Below are 22760 nucleotides of genomic sequence, written 5' to 3'. Positions count from 1 at the left end.
AGATTAAATTACAATTTTGCACAAATGTCACACATAACATTTTTCTTCACCCAGTGACCCATAGATAAGAGTAAGAGGAATAAACTACCAAGATCTTTTGGGACCTTCAGCACTTGACTGGATGTTATTTTGCAAAAGTGAAAGGGACTGACAAGCTTTGCTAGTCTAAATAGCCTGCTCTCATCCAAACAGTGTCTATGTTCTAGCCAGACATCTAACTGAACTACTATGGCAGTTAATACAGAATAAAAAGAGATAAGCGCCATGGAATTTGTCCATGCCACATCATCCTCTTCAATATTTCCATTCATTGGCATATTTAATAAACTGTCGGATGTTGGCACAGCTTAACAATTAAACAAAGCAAAGCAATTAATTACAAATGAAATTTTCACCACTGCATTAAAAATCTTTTTTTCTTGTGAATTAGTAGGAAATGAGATATTAATTTTTTTAAATAAAATCATATCACAGTTAGCAAGTGTCCATTAATAGCTACTAACTTTATTCTTTGTCACTCCCAACGCCTTGTTAATATTATAACAACCTATCATAAGTGTATCTGTACCTGTTAAGTAATTCATCAAATTTTTAGATAATTTATGTCTGGCACAATACAGGCAGCAGTTTTTGATCCACAGATTGTCTTGCTATGCTGCAACATGACTGCACATCAATAACTGAGAAACAAATTAGTGAAAGAAAACAAGTGTGGGTTTTGTGTGTAATTTCATGAGCTGCTAAGCCTTAATAATGTGCAGAGAATTCAACTTGGCGCTCTTAACAATGGACCCTTGCTTTATGGCCTGTACTCTAAGCAATTAATTTAGTTAGCGCAGTGCATTCTGCTCCCGTTTTTGTTTTGCTTTTTTCTGAGGTTATCCTACATCCTGCTGTAGCATGACCAGTCTTAACACTAATTTGTTCATATCTACAAACTTACGCTCTTTTTTATTGTACTGTTATACTGAAAAAGGAACACTACTATTATAAAAAGAAAACAATTGGTAGAAGAATAAAAAAAAAACACATTGTGTAAAATGTACGTAGAACAGTCAAATATGCACCATGAAAAAAGTTGTATACCAGCCGTTTTTAGCTGAAGACATAGCATTTGGCACAGAATGAAGTTTTACTAACAACTTATTTTATTACAAATTGTAATCTCTAGGGATTTTAAAATATTTGGAAATTTGAATTGACACTTCAAGCTGTGAAAAAATATCTGAATTTGTACAGTGATTTGATGCATGAGAAGAAAAATGAAAAATAGTACTATAATTGCAGTGCAGTGAAATATCAGTGTTTTTTTCTGGCCAGACTGTACTATATTTTTGGTTAACCTTAATATATTTTAAAAATTCCAAAAATGAAACGTTGAGGAAATAGAACATTTTTGCTTTCTTTCTATAAAGCTGAAGAACTAAATACAACATATCCAGCACATATGCTTGTTATCAACCTCCCGTTTACCACTTCTGCACCTTTACAGTTTCCTAAGAGTACTGAGCACTCCTTTTGCGTATTATTTAGAATTCAGAACTAGATGTTGGATAGCAATTTATTAATAAGATCCCTACATTGTAACAAATCAAATGTTACTTACATCTGTTCAATCTGTAAATCATTCCTGTCAATATCTTAAGTGAACAGTGAGAGATGGCAAAGGGCAATTATACAGCTGAAGACTTTGTAAAATAAGCTAAGTTTTGACCTATGGACTGGGGCAATGGCAACATGTTGAAACAAAACTACATGCATTGTAACTTTCAAATTTGTGTTTAGAACTCAAAATGGATGATTAAATCAACCATATTCTGGGAGTAACAATGGGTGGTGCCATTTTTTATAATTTTCAGTTTATGCTTTCAGTTTGAATCTGAATTTGTCAATTAAGGCTAGTCTTTTGAAAGTCAGGTTAGCACCAAAAATACACCATTACTTATGGCATTGTCACAAAAACTGGAAGTTAAACTAAAGTTGACCATAAGTCTGTAAAATGTTAAGCAAAATCCTTTATGGCATATGGGGTTTGGTTTTGACACACTTCTTCATCTATTTCAAACTTAGACAACTCTCCAAAGCAAATGTCTTAATTGTCTTTAACTTTACAAGAAAAAGCCAACACCATCCTTACCCTGTAAAGTAACTAAGCTACAATTGCCTGTTGTGAATGCTACAGTACAACACAAAAGATAAATCGAGAAGTCTTTGTACATTCGGCCAGCCAGACTGTTAATACAATTGGTCATTTTAATGATTCATGTTACCATTTATATAAATTACAAAAGTGCCACAAAATTAGTGTGAAAAAAGTGCTTTGTTTTAATTTTCACTTAAATTTTGAAGAATAAAGGGAAAACAGAATTGTTCTCACTTCCTCTTTACAGAAGGGGAAACAAAGCAAAAGTCCTCAACCATCATCATCATCATCATCATGTCAGTCCTCACAAGATTCTTATTCTTGCTTCTATTTAAGTGGATGAAGTTGCTGGCTCACAAATACTTACACATTTTGGCTGTGGTTAATTAAACTTTTGTTAATTTCAAATTTCTGTTTGAAAGGCAACTAAATTACATTGGGTAGGAGTGCAAGCTGAAGCTGACATGATGATATGCACCAATAACCATTTTCTAGGCAACATTAGAGTTGTAAATTAACCAAACAATCCTGAGCTAGGTGGTTATAATCAACACACAGTAATGAAAAATAAGAAACTGGAACAGCATAGTAGTTCTTACCCTTATCAATTATATTATACGTATTATATATATATATAGTGCATCCGGAATGTATTCACAGCGCATCACTTTTTCCATATTTTGTTATGTTACAGCCTTATTCCAAAATGGATTACATTTATTTTTTTCCTCAGAATTCTACACACAACACCCCATAATGACAACATGAAAAACGTTTACTTGAGGATTTTGCAAATTTATTAAAAATAAAAAAAATGAAAAAGCACATGTACATAAAGTATTCACAGCCTTTGCCATGAAGCTCAAATTTGAGCTCAGGTGCATCCTGTTTCCCCTGATCATCCTTGAGATGTTTCTGCAGCTTAATTGGAGTCCACCTGTGGTAAAGTCAGTTGATTGGACACAGAGGTGTGACCAGAACATCATGTGTGGGTGGGCATTTGGCTTGTCTGGGGGGGCAAAAAATATCCATCCATCCATCCATCCCCATTTTTGTAGGGGTGGGGCTCAAATAATAACAACAACATAGTTTTATATAACATATAAAAGCAAAATTGCAGCATAAATCATAACCTATTGTTCAATAAAATTAACAGAGGCAATGGAACTTGTATTATTATTTTTTGTGAACAAATATAGAACTACATCTACAAGGTAAATATCAATAAAGTCAAATATATACAACATATGAGAGCAAGAACAGAAACGTGGCTCATTGTAGTCATTAGGGAGGCTATAGGATATCAGTTTCCAGTGTTTAACCTGGATATTATCTACAGGACAAGTCTGCTGTTACTCTTGGCAAATTCTGAAATAAATTCATTCATGTCGATTTTCTGTGATGTTTTTCTCATTTGCCAGAATGACTAAATTTCTCTTCTTTGAAAGCAGCATTGTTCGGCAGAGTGGAGTGAGAATGCGGTTCAAAGTAGAGAAACAGCTTTCACATGCAGCTGAAGACACACCAATGATGAGTGCTGTGACATATAGCGAATGCAACATAGGGAAGGCCTCTTTGTACTGCTGAATGCATTTGCATGCTTCAGAGAGATTAGCATCAGCTGGCAGTTTATTGATCAACATCGCTTTTGCCACAGCCATTTCATTTTGTAAACTCATGCTGTTTTGCTCTGTGTCTGCAAGTGCCTGAAGAGGTTTCAGGAGAGAATGATCAAGAAATAATTCTGATTTTTGCAGGAGAAGCGATGTGGCCCTCAATAATTCAACATTTCTCTGACAGAATCATGTCTCCATTTCCACAATAGCTCTATCAAGAATGTTGAACATAGCCCTTTTAAAAGTCTGATTACGAGTAATTTCTTCATCAGAGTCACCATGCCCAAGCGTAGACACGACAATACTATCATCAAGCTGCGAATTACCTTTCCGTTTCCTTTTGAGCGAATTGGTAGGCCTACTTTCACACTGAGATAAATGATCCTCCCAGAATGAGTCGCATCTCATCTCCATCAGTATGGCCAGTGACGCTGTCACCACCTTCCCAGCCGTACACAAGTCCACTGCATGTGCCTGTAGAATTGCATTGGCTGGTTTCAGCACACCAAGCACATGAAGGAGGAATTTTCCTGTATTGAAGAAATTCTGCTTTTTTAATTGGGTCAGAAGACCACATGCCTCTATGCAAATGTCAAAAGGGGCAGTGCCAGTCTCTGCTACCTCTGAGAGAAGCCCCCTTATAGCTTCCTCATTGTTGACTTTGTGACATCATAATGACTGGTCCATCGCATTTCTAGAAGTCTTTCCAGTGGGGGTGTATTGTATGTGTGTGAAACACAATGTCTGTGACAAAATGTGTTTAATGAATTTGACCAGTCAAATAACTTCTTAGCCAGAGGTTCTGATTCCATTGCATGCTAAATGGAGCTGGTGGTGGTAGCAGTGTACATATGGAATGTACTTGTGACAAAACCTGGACACCACCCCTTGCACCAGACATGACAGAAGCACCATCAAAACACTGACAAACTAAACTGTCTGGGCTGTAACCTAGCTCAGAGAGATGTGCAGACAGAATATGGTTACAAATATATTCAGCATCAAGCTGATTTAGTTCAATTAAGCCAATCAGGTGTTCTTCAGGGATGGAGTTCTGGACAAATCTAATCACTACAGACAAATTCTCAATGTCACAGCGATCACTGGTACCATCACTTTTAATGCAAAGTCCAGGAGAGTCAGCTTTTTCATATTTGGTCCCGATATCTTTTACCACCATTTTGGCAAGAGGATCAATTATTTCATCTTGAATTACATTGGATTTGTATTTTGTGTTGTCTGGGATGCATTTTACAATTCATGCAAGTTTGGCATCTTTTTTGATTGTGTAACCAAAGAACTTAAGGAAATGTCCGTCCTCCCCACCTACGTGATTGTGACCACGCAGAGCCAGTTCATTGACTGCAAGGAACTGAATGGCCTCCCCAATGCTTTTCACATAATATCTATTCTTTTCTATCTGGGTTGGACCCAGTAGTTGAACTACGCTTTCACCCGTCTCTGCCCGGCGCCGATACTCTTGCCATGCAGACATGGCTCTGACATGCAGGATACAAGATGCATGTTTGTGGAAGCCGCCACCGTCTTTTTCTAGAGCTTTTTTCCAATTAGTGTAGCCGTGTTTGGTGAATATGTCCTCGCGGTCCGAACTGGAAACACTAAATTTGCGGCAGACAAAGCAAAAGCTGGCATCACGGACAACAGGATATTCAAGCCATGGTTGCGACTGATACCAGCTTGCACTAAAACATCTGAGTGTCTTTCCGAATGTGCGCTTGGGATAATTAATTAAAATGGGCTGGGATGGGCTATCCATATTTAAGTCAGGCAGTCCGGACTGTATATTTTGTTGAAGGCAGAGGTTTGTAGTACCCGACACGGGCGCAGAGCTGGAGGATTGTGTAGGCTTATCTACATCTTTTGGAGTTTCAGTCCCCGACGTGGGTGCGCTGTGCTGCGTGTTGGTAGCAGCGGTTCTGGGCTCAACCGTGGAGCCAGCAGCTTGCAGAGGGACAGAGGTTGAAGATGTCTGCTTTTTAATAAGCCACCTATGCATAGCCTTTGGTGTTACCAACCAGAAAATAAAAGAAGAATGGAACGTATACGCTGTTTTAATTAAAGAATGCGGTCAACAGGTTCAAAACATGCAGCAAAATGTGCGACTAAGTAAACTGTGAGCAGCACGGTGCCTGTCTAATTGGAAAGCAACTCAGTTTTGAAAATCAAATGTTATTCTTCTTCAGAGTTTTCACTGAACAGACAGAGCATTTCATAAGGTGGGCACGGCTCGTCTCTGGGGAGGCAGTGCACACCCCAGCCCCCCCGTGGTCACTCCTCTGATTGGACATGATTTGGAAAGGCACACACCTGTCTATATAAGGTCACACAGTTGACAGTTCATGTCAGAGCACAAATCAAGCATGAAGTCAAAGGAATTGTCTGTAGACCTCCGAGACAGGATTGTCACAAATCTGGGGAAGGTTACAGGAAAATTTCTGCTGCTTTGAAGGTCCCAATGAGCACAGTGGCCTCCAACATCCGTAAATGGAAGACGTTCAAAACCACCAGGACTCTTCCTAGAGCTGGCCAGCCATCTAAACTGAGTGATCGGGGGAGAAAGGCCTTAGTCAGGGAGGTGACCAAGAACCCGATGGTAACTCTGTCAGAGCTCCAGAGGCCCTCTGTAGAGAGAGAAGAACCTTCCAGAAGGACAACCATCTCTGCAGCAATCCACCAATCAGGTCTGTAGAGTGGCCAGACGGAAGCCACTCTGTAGTAAAAGGCACATGGCAGCCCGCCTGGAGTTTGCCAAAAGGCACCTGAAGGACTCTCAGACCATAAGAAACAAGATTCTCTGGTCTGATGAGACAAAGATTGAACTCTTTGGTGTGAATGCCAGGCGTCACGTTTGGAGGAAACCAGGCACCGCTCATCACCAGGCCAATACTATCCCTACAGTGAAGCATGGTGGTGGCAGCATCATGCTGTGGGGATGTTTTTCAGCGGCAGCAACTGGGAGACTAGTCAGGATAAAGGGAAAGATGACTGCAGCAATGTACAGAGACATCCTGGATGAAAACTTGCTCCACAGCGCTCTTGACCTCAGACTGGGGCGACAGTTCATCTTTCAGCAGGACAACGACCCTAAGCACAGAGCCAAGATATCAAAGGAGTGGTTTCAGGACAACTTTGTGAATGTCCGAGTGGCCCAGCCAGAGCCCAGACTTGAATCTGATTGGACATCTCTGGACAGATCTTAAAATGGCTGTGCACCGACGCTTCGCATCCAACCTGATGGAGCTTGAGAGGTGCTGCAAAGAGGAATGGGCAAAAGTGGCCAAGGATAGGTGTGCCAAGCTTGTGGCATCATATTCAAAAAGACTTGTGGCTGTAATTGCTGCCAAATATTTATCGACTATGTATTGAGCAAAGGCTATGAATACTTGTGATTTCTCAGTTTTTTTATTTTTAATAAATTTGCAAAAACCTCAAGTAAACTTTTTTCACAGTAGCCAAGTTTCCATCCAGTTTTTTGCGACGTTTTGTTATCGACAAGCAGAATATACGTAAAAAAATGTGCGAAATTTGCTGTCTCCAGCCTGTTTCCATCCAACTGGCTTTTTATCGATAAAATGGTGTGCGTGATGACGTCATTCCCTCCAAAACGAACTGTCACATAAGTTTTGTTGTATCGCGAAAAAAAATCTGCCCTTGAGCCGTTTCCATATATAATTTTGTGTATGTCGCAAATTATCTACCTTTTGTTTTCCACGTTACACCCCCTCCACTAAACAAAGAAACAAAGAAATTGAGAGATTATTCAGAGTTTTTTTTTTTTATTTGCCAGCTTACTGTTATTTCAGTTTCACAAATAATTGGAATTGTGCATAATATCCGAAGACGACAGCAGAATGAAGCAGTTGCTTGTCTGATAGCCCTAGCGCTCGAAGAAAGTACCCCAGTGCGGGTATGGGAGAGACGACGGAATAAGACCTTCTGGAAGGAGGTGGTGGGGAGACACTTCACAGAAAATCTCTGGCTGCAATATTTTAGAATGACACGGCCGATGTTTGAGATGTTGTGTGGATTCATCATTGTTGTGCCCATCACAGGTTGTCACCGACCACCGGTTCCAACCCAAAAGCGGATTGCCATCACCCTTTACAAGCTGGCAACCTGCGCCGAGTATAGAGTAGTTGGAGAAACTTTCGGGGTTAGTAAAACTACCGTCCACCGATGTGTATATGCTGTGTGCACCGCTATTAAAGAAAAATTAATGCGGCGTTATATCAGACTTCCGACTGTAGCGGAGGCCAATGAAATTGCATATCGCAATTCCTTGGTGCATCTTGTGCCACAGATTTACAGTGCGCTGGATGGCACGCATGTGCCTATTCTTCCCCCGACGGAAGGCTACCGCGATTACATTAATCGCAAAGGGTGCCATCTATTGTTCTCCAGGCCCTTGTTGATGACAGGTGCATGAAACGAGACATTTGCGTTGGCACTCCTGGAAGTGCCCATGATGCAGCTGTGTTTGCAGCATCGGATCTGTACAGGTGAACCTACCTTTCAACATCCCTTCTCAGTGCGATAACAACTGAATTAGTACTGTAACCTGCTTCCCTTAAGGTTTTTAATTAAAACTGACATTTGAATTAATACAAAATAACGACGTTTAATCAAAAAAAAAACTAAAGTTAATATTAATGAGAGAATTTCTCATATATGCTAAAACATCTGCTATTTAATAATGAGAAAAAAATGTTTAGATAATGAAACACACGGTTTATTAAATATTTTGACTGGCACAGTAAATTACCTTTGCGGTTTTTGTATTATTTAGACATCCTGAGAGACACCCCCAGGCTACAGTTGATGTGGAGGGAGTTCAGGTACCCATTTTAGTAGTAGGAGACCCAGCCTATCTGCTACTGTATTGGCTCATCACGAGAAATAACGAGTCACTTCATCAGACCATGCGAACCGCTCCGCTATTCTCGTTTTGATTGCACGTGATTAAAAATGTATCATGTGACACATTTATTTGCGTTAAAGCCCTTTTTTTCCAACAAAAAGTGTTTCCAATGTAGTTTTTGCGACATCTGAAGTATCGATATGGAATTTATGCGCTAAAGTTAAACGGAAAAATATTATGTCAACATGTACAACATTTTATTGATGATTAGCATTTCCATCAGCTAAAATTTGAAGCGCTAAATATTTTTTCGCAAAAACTCCTTGGATGGAAACCTGGTTATTGTCATTATGGGGTGTTGTGTGTAGAATTCTGAGGAAAAAAATGAATTTACTCAATTTTTGAATAAGGCCATAACATAACAAAATGTGGAAAAAGTGATGCGCTGTGAATAATTTCCAGATGCACTGTATATGAGGAGTTACTTGGACATTGAACAGATTAGTAGAATTATTATCCTTTTGTGGTTGGAGCCTCAAGTCCATGTTATTGAAAAGTTTGTTATACAGGTAATAACAGTTCATTATGTTTGTGAACAAAAATGTATTAGCAGTATGTATTACAATTTTTGTTAGTCACATATATTAAAATTGTATTTTTGTCTTGTTTGTAGTTACTAGCTGTTCAGTTGTGCTAACCTATAAACCTAAAGAGGGGTGCACGACTCTTAAAATATGTCAGCTAATTGGTCTATCACATAATTGGACTTCTTAAGTGGTTATTCAGAACCCCTTGATGATTGTGAAATTGGCTCTCACATGCATTGTTATAAGACCATTGAATGAGGGTTGATTGAAAAGTAATGAGACTGTGTTGTGGTATGAGTCAGACAAAGCAAGTGTAGTGTTAGTGTTTCAGGATTTCATTGATGAGAACAGCAATGCTTTCAGGTCTAACTAACTAACCAACCCCACTGAGTCTTTAGGACTGACTCATGTTGTAAATTATATGGCAGGGTTGGGGCAAGTGATTCTCTGTTGCCTATACTTTCTCAACCACCCACTGCATGGAGGTCAAATTACCTAGCTGGCAAGCATCAGCTCAACAAATGGTTTTCGGGGCAGGCACTGTACCCCCCTACTGGTCTGAATTATGACTATTTGGGATTGGTTTTGAACCAGAAGTCATTCTGCACCACACCACCCTATTGGTCTTTGGATTTGGACAGAGAATGTATAAATTTGGTCTCTTCACCCTTCCCCCTCTCGCACAATGGCCAGAAAGACAACACACTGAGAAGCATAACTTGGCAGCCATATTGAGACAAGCATGCAGCCTGTGCTGAAGACAGCTGACTAGAAATTATGACATAACTATAGATATTTAATAACTATAAGCCTGTGTGCCACCTGAAACTACACATCAGCATTTAACAGGTTGCATGGTTGCCAATATTCACATGTACTTTGCTTATTGTTATTATTTTATGAATACTATCAATATTATTTAAAGTTATAACTTAACTCCTGCTTGTCTTTTACTCTATGTCATTGCCTGAGGTTATTGATATAGAAGGGAAGGTGGGGAGAAGTTAGAAAAGTACAATACCCTATAAACAGTTGCAAATCTATGGGATGTGAGGCATTTTGATAAAGTGTACACAATAAAGAATACAAAAGGGGAAAGTAGAGTAATACAGAACTCTACCAAGAAAAAACAGACTGTCCCTAGTTCACTGCCAGTGGAAATGCTTTGCAGTTGTTTGTGAACAGAATATATCAGCTTAAACAGATGGAAAATGTTAAATCTTGTTGTATATAGTTACTTAATTCATCCAAAGAATTGCAGAAAAGTGTGTTTTAGATGAAAATGGCAAATCTTAGCTAGTGAGAAATCTAATTAGTGAAAAACACATTACTCCAAATACTTAAAGAGTAAATTATACAGTTAGCAACATTAAAATTTAAAACCTTCAAGATGACTGCTAACCATAGTACACGTATAGAAATTATACATTTTATAGAAGAATTACTGCTTAAATGAGCCTCTCTCCTTATATAATTTAATATATATCCATGCAAAGGAAAGATGTCACCATTGGCAAAACAGTAAAAAAAAAACTTGGATTCCAATAATTTTTTCTTACTCTTGGAAACTGAAATTTCTGATTCTAAATATATTCTTTCAACAAAAAGATAGACAAACCAATATGAGAATTAACCAGCTGCTTTTCAGAGTAAAAGAGAGGAGAATCAGGTACCACTGGCACAGGCCCCCAACTACAATGAATACAAGTAAAAATAAATGTATGATCTCTCTGAAGCATTAAATCGATCCACAAGACTAGCATGTTACATTGCTAAGTATTTTCATTTTTTAGTGTGCATATTGGTAGGCATGCATTTTCTCAGCACTAATAAATTTTACCTTCAAATAAGTCCCATTTTTAAGTAGGGTTTCTGAACATTTTTATTTTACACATAGAAAATTGTGACATTTACAAGATATCCACCAGCAACGTTCAGCCTTTTAGGACTAATGCAGCTACAGTTCAAGAATATGCAACACAAAATGCCTTTACATTTTAGACATAGTTGTTCCATAATACCCACTTAGTCACAGGTCAAATAACAGTTTAGTGTTTCTCACACAAGAACAACATTCTTCAGCAACAGCAAAGGGTTATTGTGTTGATGCAACTTTCACAACTTCAGGTAGGGCTGTCCCTATGGTAATCTCCTAGACTTTTGCAGCAGCAATATATCGCTTTACAAACTTTTATTACCAGTACCATAATATGATTTTCATAAGTGGACTTCTGCTATCCTCCTGGATGTTCTACAGAACATGGAACATCCTTGGCATACCATTTTGTTCATGCTAAAGAGGTATACATAAATTCAAGCTATTTAAATATTGTAAATGCAACAGAAACCTAAATGAAATGCTGCTGGAATATAGTTCTCGAACATTTTTAAAATCTTATTCTAGTTTTAAGTATTGAAGAGCTAGAGCATACCCTGGCTGTAGCAGGTACAATGCAAGTATTTACAATTCATAGCTCTTCACAATGCAAAAAATGGTAAAAAAAAAAAAAAATGTTTACTAGTCCCAGTCAGAGGGCTATGGCTGCAGAAGATATTTGTTGCACAAAATACACAACCAATCTATTCTGAAGCTGTGACAAAATTCATTTAATTTACCAAATTTTATACTATTGGGTGATGGAGGATTGCTAGAGACCAGAGTTTGAAAACCATCTGCTTGAATTACCAAAGGGGACTATACTAATACAAATTAATTCTATCTGGATTCACAGTAATTTTCCATTCTCTAAAACACTGCCGTGTGTTTGTCCTTGTCAATAATGCTTTTAAAGAAGGACCATTGTAAGTTTGATAAGCTAGGGGAGTTTGGGAAGATTTTCTTACTCCAATCAGTCTGTTTGCCATGCACATCTTCGCAGTGAAGAGCAAACAACATAGATTTTAACCTAATTAAGAAAGTTCACCATAATGATTTTCTTGGCATCATCATTTAGGGTTTAACATAATGCTCTATAAGTGTGCAAAAAAAGTTATTAGATAATTTACAGAATTAAAAAGAAACAACTTCATAAATAAACTTATTTTTAGCAGTGTTCTGGACAAGTTGAAGACGAGCAAGGGATGACTGATCATGTCCAATGTATAACGATTTGCAATAGTCAAGCCGAGAAGAGAGAATGACAGTGTTTCAAAATCATGAACAGAAAGAAAGGGCTTGACCTTAGCCAATATCCTGAGCTGACAGAAACAGTCTTTAATAATGGAGTTAATTTGTGTATCAAATCTGACGGCATTATCAAAAATCACGTCAAGATTTCATGCAAAGGGTTTACAGTAGTTGTCAAGGAGCCAAGATTAATTTCTGTAGCAAAAGTAAGATCAGAAGGTCCAAAAGACACAATCTCTGTTTTAATGTCATTAAGTGACATCCATGTTTTAATATATTTCCTGGCATTCCAATAAAGGTTTAAAAGAATTTGTTTTTATCTGTTTCAGTGGAAAATATACAGTATCTGTGTAACAATGGAAAGAAATAGTGTTTTTAAAAATGGATCCTAAGGGCAATATACAGTATATATATATATATATAGTGAAAAATGAATAGGCCCCAGCATAGAATCCTGAGATACCCCACAGGTGAGAGGTGCTGAGGATAAGGACCAATTGCCCAGGCTGACTAAAAAGCTTCCGCCTGTGAGGTATGACCTCACCATTCCAAAGCAGTTCCCTTGTATACCCACAAACTGCTTAAGATGGGCGACACGCATGTCACAGGTAACTGTATCAAATGCCGCAGTTAGATCTAACAGCACCAAGGCAGCCATATCCCCAGAGTCATTTATTAAAAAGAGATTATTTAGAACCCTTAAAAGTGCAGACTCAGTGCTGAGGTGTATCTTTAAACCAGACTGAAATACTTTAAAAATGCATTCTCATTTTAAAAAGTTTGAAGCCATAGAAAGACAACACAACAATCTCCAGAATTTAAGAAAGAAAGAGCAACTTGGAGATTTGTCTGAAATTTGACAAGTCTGAAAAGTCCTGATTTGGCTTAAGTCTCTTACACTTAATAGGCCACATTGCAGGCCATATTGCATTAGTTAGTGTTTCACTATTTTGTGCTTGAGGCTCCTCAGGTATATAATGAAACTAAGCAGTACATGTCATAAGGGAATGTTTATAGGTTAGTGAAATTTTCAAGAAACATCTTCAAAGCTAGATTGGTTAGTGTCATAAACCCATTACAAGTTTTGAACATCAATAAATTAGCAACATATTAGTAGATTTTGGTCTAATATTGGTCTTGTTTTTGTGACAATTCTTTTTTCTGCTTTGAAGTTCACAGCTTCATGATGATACTGCCATAGCATGCCACATGTGTGCTCTGCCACGTGGTGTATGCCACTATTATAGTCATGTTCAAGGTAATTTGTGCCATGTTTGGTAAAAGAAAGAGAAAATATGATTCCTCCAAGAAATAAAAAAAAAAAACTTAATTGTTTAAGAATAAAAATTGAAAAGCTTTCATTTAATGTAATTAGACTATAAGAATTAATTATTTCTTTGGGCAAAATAACTTCATTTATTCTTTGTTTCAAAATAAAGTTACCTTTTTGTTTTGGCTACTTAGTAGACTGTTAGGAACTGGGAAGATCTGGAGTAAGCACAACCTTGTAGGAAATGACTGAAGACTTCTTTTTGTTTTATGTTTTCTTGTTCTATTAGTCCATCAAAGTTTTGCTTAATTGTGGTTATTCAGTTCTTCTAGGCTGAGTTTTACATTCAAGATGTTCTTCCTGCAAAGTAGCAAAAGTGTTTTGTTTGTCGGGTCAGCCAATTTCCCACATGGTTGTGCTTCTGTTCTGTCTGTGCACCTGCCAACCATAAGCCACAAACCATACGTTTAAGAGATCACTTCCATGCCTCTGTTTTGTCTGTGAACAGTCTGACCCTCCAGCAAGTGGCAGATTCCTTGGTTTTAGTTATCTGCACAGTTGGTGGCTGCCTTGCATCTGTCATTTGAATTCTCTGCAATCTATCTTGAGGACGTTGATCTTAATTGCATCAAGTCAGCTGTCCAATAAAGTCAGCAGCTGCTTGTCTTTTTTTCGTCAGTCTAACTTTTCCTTTTATGTAGCGTTTTTTATCTCTTATTTTTTGTCAAAAAACAAGTGCCTCTTTTTAATAGTTCTAGCAACCGAGATGCTAGAAGCGAGAGAACAGGTGGATTTAGCATGACAATCAATTGATTTATGTGCCTATTTCTAACCTTCCATTTATATTTAAATTCTCTCAAACATGTTATGGAGACTTAGAGGCACATATTCATTATTTTATTTCACTTATTTGAACTCCTGCATTCTAGCTTTCTTTCTGGACAGCGCTAAGTGGACACTGGTAAAGGTGGCAAACAATTTGCTTTCTGTGGTGATTCAGTGGTGATACATCTCTGCTGACATCAACAAGATTGGTCACACTGTATTTTTCTTGATTATCTGCAGTTGTTTTTGGGCACAAGTGGAACTGTTCTAAACTGTTTTCATTCATGTCATCCATTATACAGCTGTTGTTGCTCAAAGCACACATAAATGTCCTGTGGTCTAATTACCAAGTGTATATCACAGGACTTACTGGTGTGGCCCCTACTGTTCCAACACCTGAATGCTTCCTTTTTGCCAGTTTATTCCTACCAGGATTTTGGGCTATCGAGGTTGTAGATTATACCCCAAGTCACGCAAGTGTAATTGGGTATCACCTTTTTGGCACTGCTATGGTAAGTGGAACCATGATGTGATAAGAGGGATCACTTACGCTAATACTTTCTCCCTTTCCACCTGCAGCTGTGAGAAGCCACCCGGAGAGGGCAATTGACCCGACAGTAGCACTCAGAACTGGCCCCACCTTTCCGGTTGGAACTCTATAAACCTTCAATGGTCCCCAGAAAAGGAGAAACGGTTGTCTGCTTTTTGGACCTAAACTCAGCCTGGAACAAGGTCCTACACGACTCCTGAGCCTCCCTAAAAGGAACTGTTTTCTATTGAACTGGCCAACTGCATTGTAATTTTCTGTTACTGGTGCCATTGAGCATATTTTTAGTTGTTGTTTTGGGACAATTAAACTAGGATACACAGTTGATGCTCCAACATTTAAAAGCAGTTTTTGCAATTCTGCCCACTGGGTCACACCAAAATATACTTAAAAACATCTGCATTTCTCCACTCTCATGCTTACTGCCTGCTTGTGGAATACCAAGTTCTATTCAAACAAACAGCAGAAAAAAAGTCTGAATTTACAAAGACAGGCCACTTTTATGTCAATGGATGACAGCGATCAAGTCCAGACTTTTGTTGTAGTCAACATCCAGGGTCACATTTGATTCAGTTTGTGAAATATGCTCACAGGCCAGGCTCACAGATGACTTCTCAATATGAATTGTTTTTTAATCCTATGCCAACTCACTCCTACGGATACTTTGGACCTTATCCTTGTCTATCTACTATACTTATATCTACTATACATATATCTACTTAGTATCTACTATACTTTACAACTTTGTCACATTGTCACACTCACAGTGTGCAGCTTCTTTCCATTGAAGTCTAGAACCTGTGAAAATCTCTTCCAAACGTCTGAATCACCCCTCTTTTTTTACTACACTAGCTGGGTTTTGCAAATAACAGCATTATGATTAGATTTTTAATATCTGAACAAGAGATGCGTTGTTTTTTTTTTTTGTTTTTTTTTTACAATGTAACAGTTTTTGCTCAAATTCAGTCTAACAAGATATTTTACTGGATATTTATGATCAATTTGTCATCTCTCATTGTTCCACCAATGTCAATTCTGACTGTCCATTCCTGCTCGCGTGCAAGGAAAAAGGTTCCACATCAGTAATTTTTACTCTTTGTCCAGTAAGTTTCATTACTAATATGCACTTTTTTTTTTTTTAATTCTTACTTATTGTTGCCACTGTGCTCTGTATTTTAATTTATGTACTTCTCCTACCCATTCTGTATTCCTGGGCTTTGAAAAAAGATGCATTGCACATGAAATATTTATAGTAAGATGCATCAAATCGAAATGTGAAGTTTGGTCTAAATGGGATCTTTTTATTAAATAGACATTGCATCTAAATTATGAGATACTATGCCACTTAAATGAGGGAGCTCCACTATAACAATATCTTCAAAAATGATATAGCTGCCACTTTACTGAGTAAGGAGCTTTGTTACTATGTAAACTATTAGTTCAAAACACAAATTTCCATGCTCCTTTATTCTGTGAGAGGCATGAGCAACATGAGATTGCAAGGGGATAATCAGTAAGTAATCTGGTGACATAGCACTTCCCAGTCTTATGCAGTGCCCATACTGATGTAGAATCAAGAATGGCTTGATATGCATGCTTAAAAATATTATATGTTAACTAAGAATGAAAAACAACAATCTTTGTTATTATTCATTTGTTTGCTGAACACCAAAGTTTTGGACACAAAGTGTACATCCTCTCACTTTAAATAAAAAGTTTTTAGAACCTGCCATTTTCCATTACATTTGTGTTCATCAATTAACATCCTGATAGAGAATAGATGTTATGAGAAAGACAGAGGTAAATGAATTAGAGTATTACTAAATAAGTGGAGCAATATTATTTACATTTCTACTGTGGTCTTAAATGTAATTTGCTTTGCTTTAATTTGAATTCAAACTTTCATACTGTTTTTAATGACTACCTTAAAACACTTTGAGCTACATTGTGTACTATAGAAATAAATGCTGTTGTTGTTATTGTTAAATTGATTGCATGAGCTTTCACAGGCAAACAGAAGTATCAGTTGAGTTAATGACATCACAACACATGTGAATAATAGGAAGCTATTAGACGGTTTGCCTAAGGATGCAATTGATTAACTGGCATGGTAAATAATGTAACACTTTCCAATCACAACAGTTTCAGCAACCCCTACATATAAAATATTTCAGTAATGCAACTGTATCCTCCCATGTCAAAGTGCCATTCTACTATAGAAACGCAGAATTGACTGTAACCTACACTCACTTCATTTGACATTTGTAATCAAAGCTGCCATTAAACACAAAGCTGACAAGATTTTCTTTTTTGTTACATCAAGACAACTTATTTATTTGAATTAAGTTAATTATAACTTCAAATAAGGGATGTTTTCAATAATTGAGTATATGAGCCAATTCATAAATCAGACAGTGCGATGTTTCACTAATCCAGCACTCTAAACGTTTCAAAGAATTTGGGAAAACCATATGTATAATATATCTAATCACTGTCATTATTAGATACTTCCTAATAATTTAGTGGAGCTGCATATTTTTCTAATAAATAACAGTATCTTCTATTGCCAGAATTAAAAATTGAATTTACTTGTGCACCAATAGAACAGAATGTCAAAACAAATGGAGAGATCAAAGAAATTACAAAACAGGCAGGCAGTCTGGTTAAGTGGTTAAGGATTTGGACTTCAAACCCTGAGGTTGTAGGTTCAAATTCCACTATTGATATTGTGTGCACATGAGGGAATCACTTCACCTGCTTCTGCTCCAATTGCAACAAATACAAAAGAAATGTAACCAATTGTACCGCTCAAATTTTGAAAGTCACCTAGGGTAAGGTGAAGGCAGCAGCCAAATATTAAGAAATAATAAAAAAATAAAACATGCAAAGTGGTTGATTGCAAGATTTAGATATGGACATAGAAAGGAGGAGGAAAACTGCATTAATCACAACTAAGCACATATTTATGGCTATTATGTGGAACAAGAAAATTGTGATCAAAATACAAAAATGTCTATTAAATGACTTTCTGAAACAAAATACTTAATTAAAATTGAATGCTGTAAATGCAAATTACAAAAGTGGTGGGCAGCAAGGTAATATGAATGGACTGACCTCAGTGAGAGGAAAATGAATGCTGAGTTAAGGAAGAAGAATTGGTGTGGAGGCAACAGATGTTGTGCTTAAATGAAACAGACTAAGGTGGTCTGGGTATGTGGAGCAAAAGGTACAGAATATTTGGTGAAGAGGTGCATCATGGTGCAGGAAACGCGGCACAGAAAAAGGTTAAAGAAGGCATGGTTGAAGGTGATGACAGATGATATTTAAAGAAAAGATACAAAAGGACCATGGAGAGAAAAGGAAAAAAGATATGGGGGCAACTGCAGAAAATGGCTTTTAAACTGGCGGCAATGATGAAGTCCACTGCATAATGTGCATCTTTGCATATACTAGTCTTTAGCATATTATTTTCTTACATAACACTCTATAGTACCGTATTATTTGCTAATGAGTGTTTCACCTATCTACATTGACTTATCTTTACCAATTGCTCTTTATCTTTACCAATGTATGTAATGTATGTTTGCATTTCATCAGTTTTTTGGGGGTAAGCAGACAATACTCTGAAATGGAAACTCAACTTTCCATGCCTTCACTCACTTCCTTATACTATAACTAACACTTCTGTATTTTTAATATTTTGTTTTCATGGACCATAGTTTTCTGAACGTTACTTAATTTCTTATTTTTGCATGAAGATTTATAGCATCATTATTGTCATATGTGCAGAGTACAGTAAATTTCTTACTTGCACATGCTAATCAACGTGCAACACATCACCGCTCTCCAGTGCCATTACTTTGTATAACTACTTCAACTCAACATTTCTGTCTTTCTTCCTTTGGAACTGCTAGGCTCTCAGTTGACCATCAAAGGAACCCCCATTCCCACCCCCTCTCCCTCATTTTATTTTTTGATTGAACACCTATTGAAACATACTTATGATGCTGCACTTTAATACTTGTTCCTTATAATTTAATCACAGAGATTACTGCACTGTCATGGTGTGTGTGCATGTTTTTACAACAAGGACTATAATGTTACTTAATGACAGCTATGATTTTATGGAGTAGACAACTCTAAACTTACTAAGCCTTGTTTATTCATTTATGCTTGTTTAAAGTACACAGTTTAATTATTCATATATAGAGATTAATGTGTCTTTGAGTATATGTCTGTTATGCACCACTGAAACTCTCTCTGCCAAATTTTGCAGGGATTCCTCAAAACAGTTACCCTTGGGGAACTCTATTTAGTGACCACACCTGCGCTTTACTACGGTAGCCCCCTAGGAGGCATTCTTGGGACTTGGCACAGGTATGCTAAGTTGTTCCCGATCATATGTTTAGTCAGTGAAATTTTGGCATTAAAGTCAAATTTGTTTTCCACCTTGGGACTGCACCAGTACTTTATTTCACCTCCGGTACTCCAGTTGAATATATTCTTGTTTTTGTCTATGTTAGTATGATCTCAGGCTTTTCTGATTTAACATTTGTTAACTTTTTTATTGTTAGACCCCCGTGACCCTGTGTTAGGATATAGCGGGTTGGGCAATGACTGACTGACTGACTTTCAACAAATTAAATTTTTGCTTAGATTTAGTGTTTGTTTCTAGCACTTCTTTACTTGTATATGAGACAGCAATTTTATTCTTATGTGTTTATTCCACTACCAGGTGAAAAAGCTTGATAAAAGTACGACAATATAAAAAAATGTCACACAACCAATAATCATGCACGACTACAAAAAAAAACAAAAAAAAACCAAACATTGCATATATGTGTAGGGAATTCTTTAATGGCTCGATTTTCCATTCAGAAATTTTATTAATGATGTGCATACTAGAATTAAAAAAAAAAATCAAACACGCAATGGATATAAAGAGACATATTATAATTATTTTTCAATCCCCACTTACCCTGGTAAATCCTATATACACACAGTGTATTATATACTCAGACATGCACACACTTACACAAACAGAATTAAAATAGAAAATGTTAACAGGCTTAAGGCAACTATTAGCAGCAACAATACTGTATCCTACAAGGACAGCTGAAATGTAAGGTCTAAAAAAGGTTAAAGAACTAATGATGGTAAATGCTGTTAGGTATCACAAGTCAGGCGAAGGAATGGAAATTTCCTCTTTACTGACAGTGGGATAGGGAAGTCTAATTTAAATTTCAAATGAAGTGGGAGATTACGTCAGAGCAGAGCATGAACACGGTCAGTCCAGACGAAGAGGTCTAAGAGCTGCTGCAAGCTACATCAGGCATTTATGTTGTTCACATGCACAGAATTTTATTAGAGAAATCCTTTCCAATGTTTAAAATGCCTTTTGTTCCCAGCATAAAACATCATCAGAATTCATTATGCATGGCTGACAATCATTCAGTATTAACTATAAGTTATTTATTCTAAAATGCAATTATGAATAAAGTCTGAACTGCAGGAAGATACCTGCCGTAAAAAATGAACACAAACTGTCACTTATATACATATATTTTCACACTCATTTTTATATGTAGTTGATTTTAACGTAATAAAAAAAAACTACAACCGTTCATCCAGAACTATGGAATTAACACAATTTTGTTCAGTGTTGTGTAACACAAAGGTTTAACCTTGACTAAATATTTCCAGTTCCATTTGTATCACACAGAAAGATCATATAATAAACATGTCAGTTCTGACCACCACTCATAACTGCTAAGAAGTGATAACTTAAAATAGAACTTTAACCATTTATAATTATTTTTTACACAAACACAAATATATGAATTCTAGAATCTCAGTGTATATTGCTCATGTATGAAAGATACAATCATATTTTTGCATACTGCTATTTATTTCTCATATTTTTTTCTTCTTGAAATGCATATCTATGCAGAGAGTGATGGAGAGGCTGAGTATGTGTACAGAGAACACATATTGCATATAGGCACACATTACACACATCTTGCCTGTGTACCCACATATAACACGTAGGGCTGTGTAATGTCTGTATGGTGGACATGTTAACCCAGTTTGTAAAATTCACTGTAATATTTAATTATAACCTAGTGGGTGCTTGATTCTTACCATTATCTCAAACATACAGTACCGGGTTACACATAATGTATGAATGGATAACAATTCGTATATATTTATGAGACGCAATAAGGTTTAGATTCACCATGTTAATTTCCTACGTCGCTCTATCCTACAAACGCCAGCAGCTGTCGAAAATGGACTAACCAACCATTTTGGCCCAATGCACCCGTCAAGGACATCCATGACAACATTCACTGGGGCTAAATCACAGGTACATCTATTTAAAAAAAATCAACCTAAAGAATGATTTCTTAACGCAAAGCCAGGATTTCCGCAAAACCTATTTAAGAACACACAGAACGCATTGGTGAACCTAAATTACCGTTAACCACTAATAAGTAGGGTATTTTCAACTGCGGAATGTATTTAAACCATTTAATAACAGCACGTCATCGACATTCAGCCGCCCCTCTTTCCTCCTCCCTCTTCCACCGGCAGCTGCAGCCACCTCACGAATGAATGAACGGAGTCCATTCTGTCCTTCTGCAGCCCCCTCCCTTGAAGCGGGTCGCCCCCTCTTACCCCAGCTCCTGGCCGTGCGCCCAATGAACTCGCCGTTCCGCGGGTTGTAGATGAAGTCCTTCCAACTGGACTGGGATTGTTCTACTGGTTTGTCCTCTTTGCTCGACATGATTGTGGGGAGGGGGAAAGTTCTGTTCGCGAGAGAAACCCGCTATTTAGTAATGGAGTGTCAAGAAAGAAATGAAGGAGCGGGAGCCAGAGCGGCTTGTGCGTGTGCAGTGCGTGCTGCGGAGGGCTGCCTGGCTAAAGGGGGGGATGTTTTATAACTCGCTCGCTCTCTGACGTGGTGTATTTTTCCTCCTTATGAACAAACGGCAACTTTCCTCTCATTCGCCCGCACCGCAGCGTCTGGCTTCCCAAAAGAGCTCGGCTCCTCTTCTGCTGCTTGGAGGGAGGGCACTGCGAAGCCGTGTCGCGCAGCCGCACTTCGACGTCGCTTATCCACGCGACAAGATTGGGAGAAAAGGATGGAAATGGGCGTGTGCAGTTTCTCGTCTCGGGGTCTTCTGTTGCCGTGGGTGGTGTGCTGTGGTCCACGAAGAGCGGGGCCGGCAGGGAGGCAGGATTCCTCTCTTAAAGCAGGAGCCTAATGAATTTAATCAGGTAGTGTCATCATCCAGCGTGCTCGGCTCTTCTGCATCACGCGTGCTTTTGTCGATGTCGTGTAAAAACGACGGCATATGTAAAATAGTTCTTCAAATGAAAACGCCACACGTTTTTCCAGTCGGCCAGTGATTAGTAGTGGCGTTTGCAGATTTAGATTGCAAAAAATGCATTAGCCATAGGTTTGATTCTGTTGTGGACGAAGATCCATGATTTGTTTAACTTTTCCTTGTGTTTTTGAACTCTGTCAGAGTTTAAATTATATGCTGGATTATTCTTTTCATAGCATCGTTAACGATTCACCTCTTTGGTTTCTGGAGGTGTTATTCTATAGTACTGGAATAGAAAAGCCCACGAACAAGTGCTGTTCATTTCTATTGACTTCCTGTAGATGCCACTGTACATTCCCCTACACTGCGCCATAAATAGACTCATTCTTGTATTTGTCAGTTATTCTTCTTAATGCCAGAAAGAGTTGCCATGAAGAA

At 37.7% G+C, this 22760-nt stretch overlaps 1 protein-coding gene across 1 annotated transcript in view; it reads right to left on the bottom strand.

Moving 5' to 3' along the window:
* Nucleotides 1-22035, bottom strand: part of atp1b3a (ATPase Na+/K+ transporting subunit beta 3a) — a 78567-nt gene extending 56532 nt beyond the window's left edge. The window contains exon 1 of the mRNA XM_039760265.1: nt 21670-22035. Within this exon, the coding sequence (XP_039616199.1) occupies nt 21670-21778 (109 nt within the window). The 5' untranslated portion in view covers nt 21779-22035. The remainder of the gene's footprint in view (nt 1-21669) is intronic.
* Between the last annotated feature and the right edge of the window lie 725 nt (nt 22036-22760).

This window comes from Polypterus senegalus, chromosome 1, assembly GCF_016835505.1.
Source record: "Polypterus senegalus isolate Bchr_013 chromosome 1, ASM1683550v1, whole genome shotgun sequence".
NCBI classification, from domain to species: domain Eukaryota; kingdom Metazoa; phylum Chordata; class Cladistia; order Polypteriformes; family Polypteridae; genus Polypterus; species Polypterus senegalus.
This window is presented reverse-complemented; position numbering and strand designations above follow the sequence as displayed.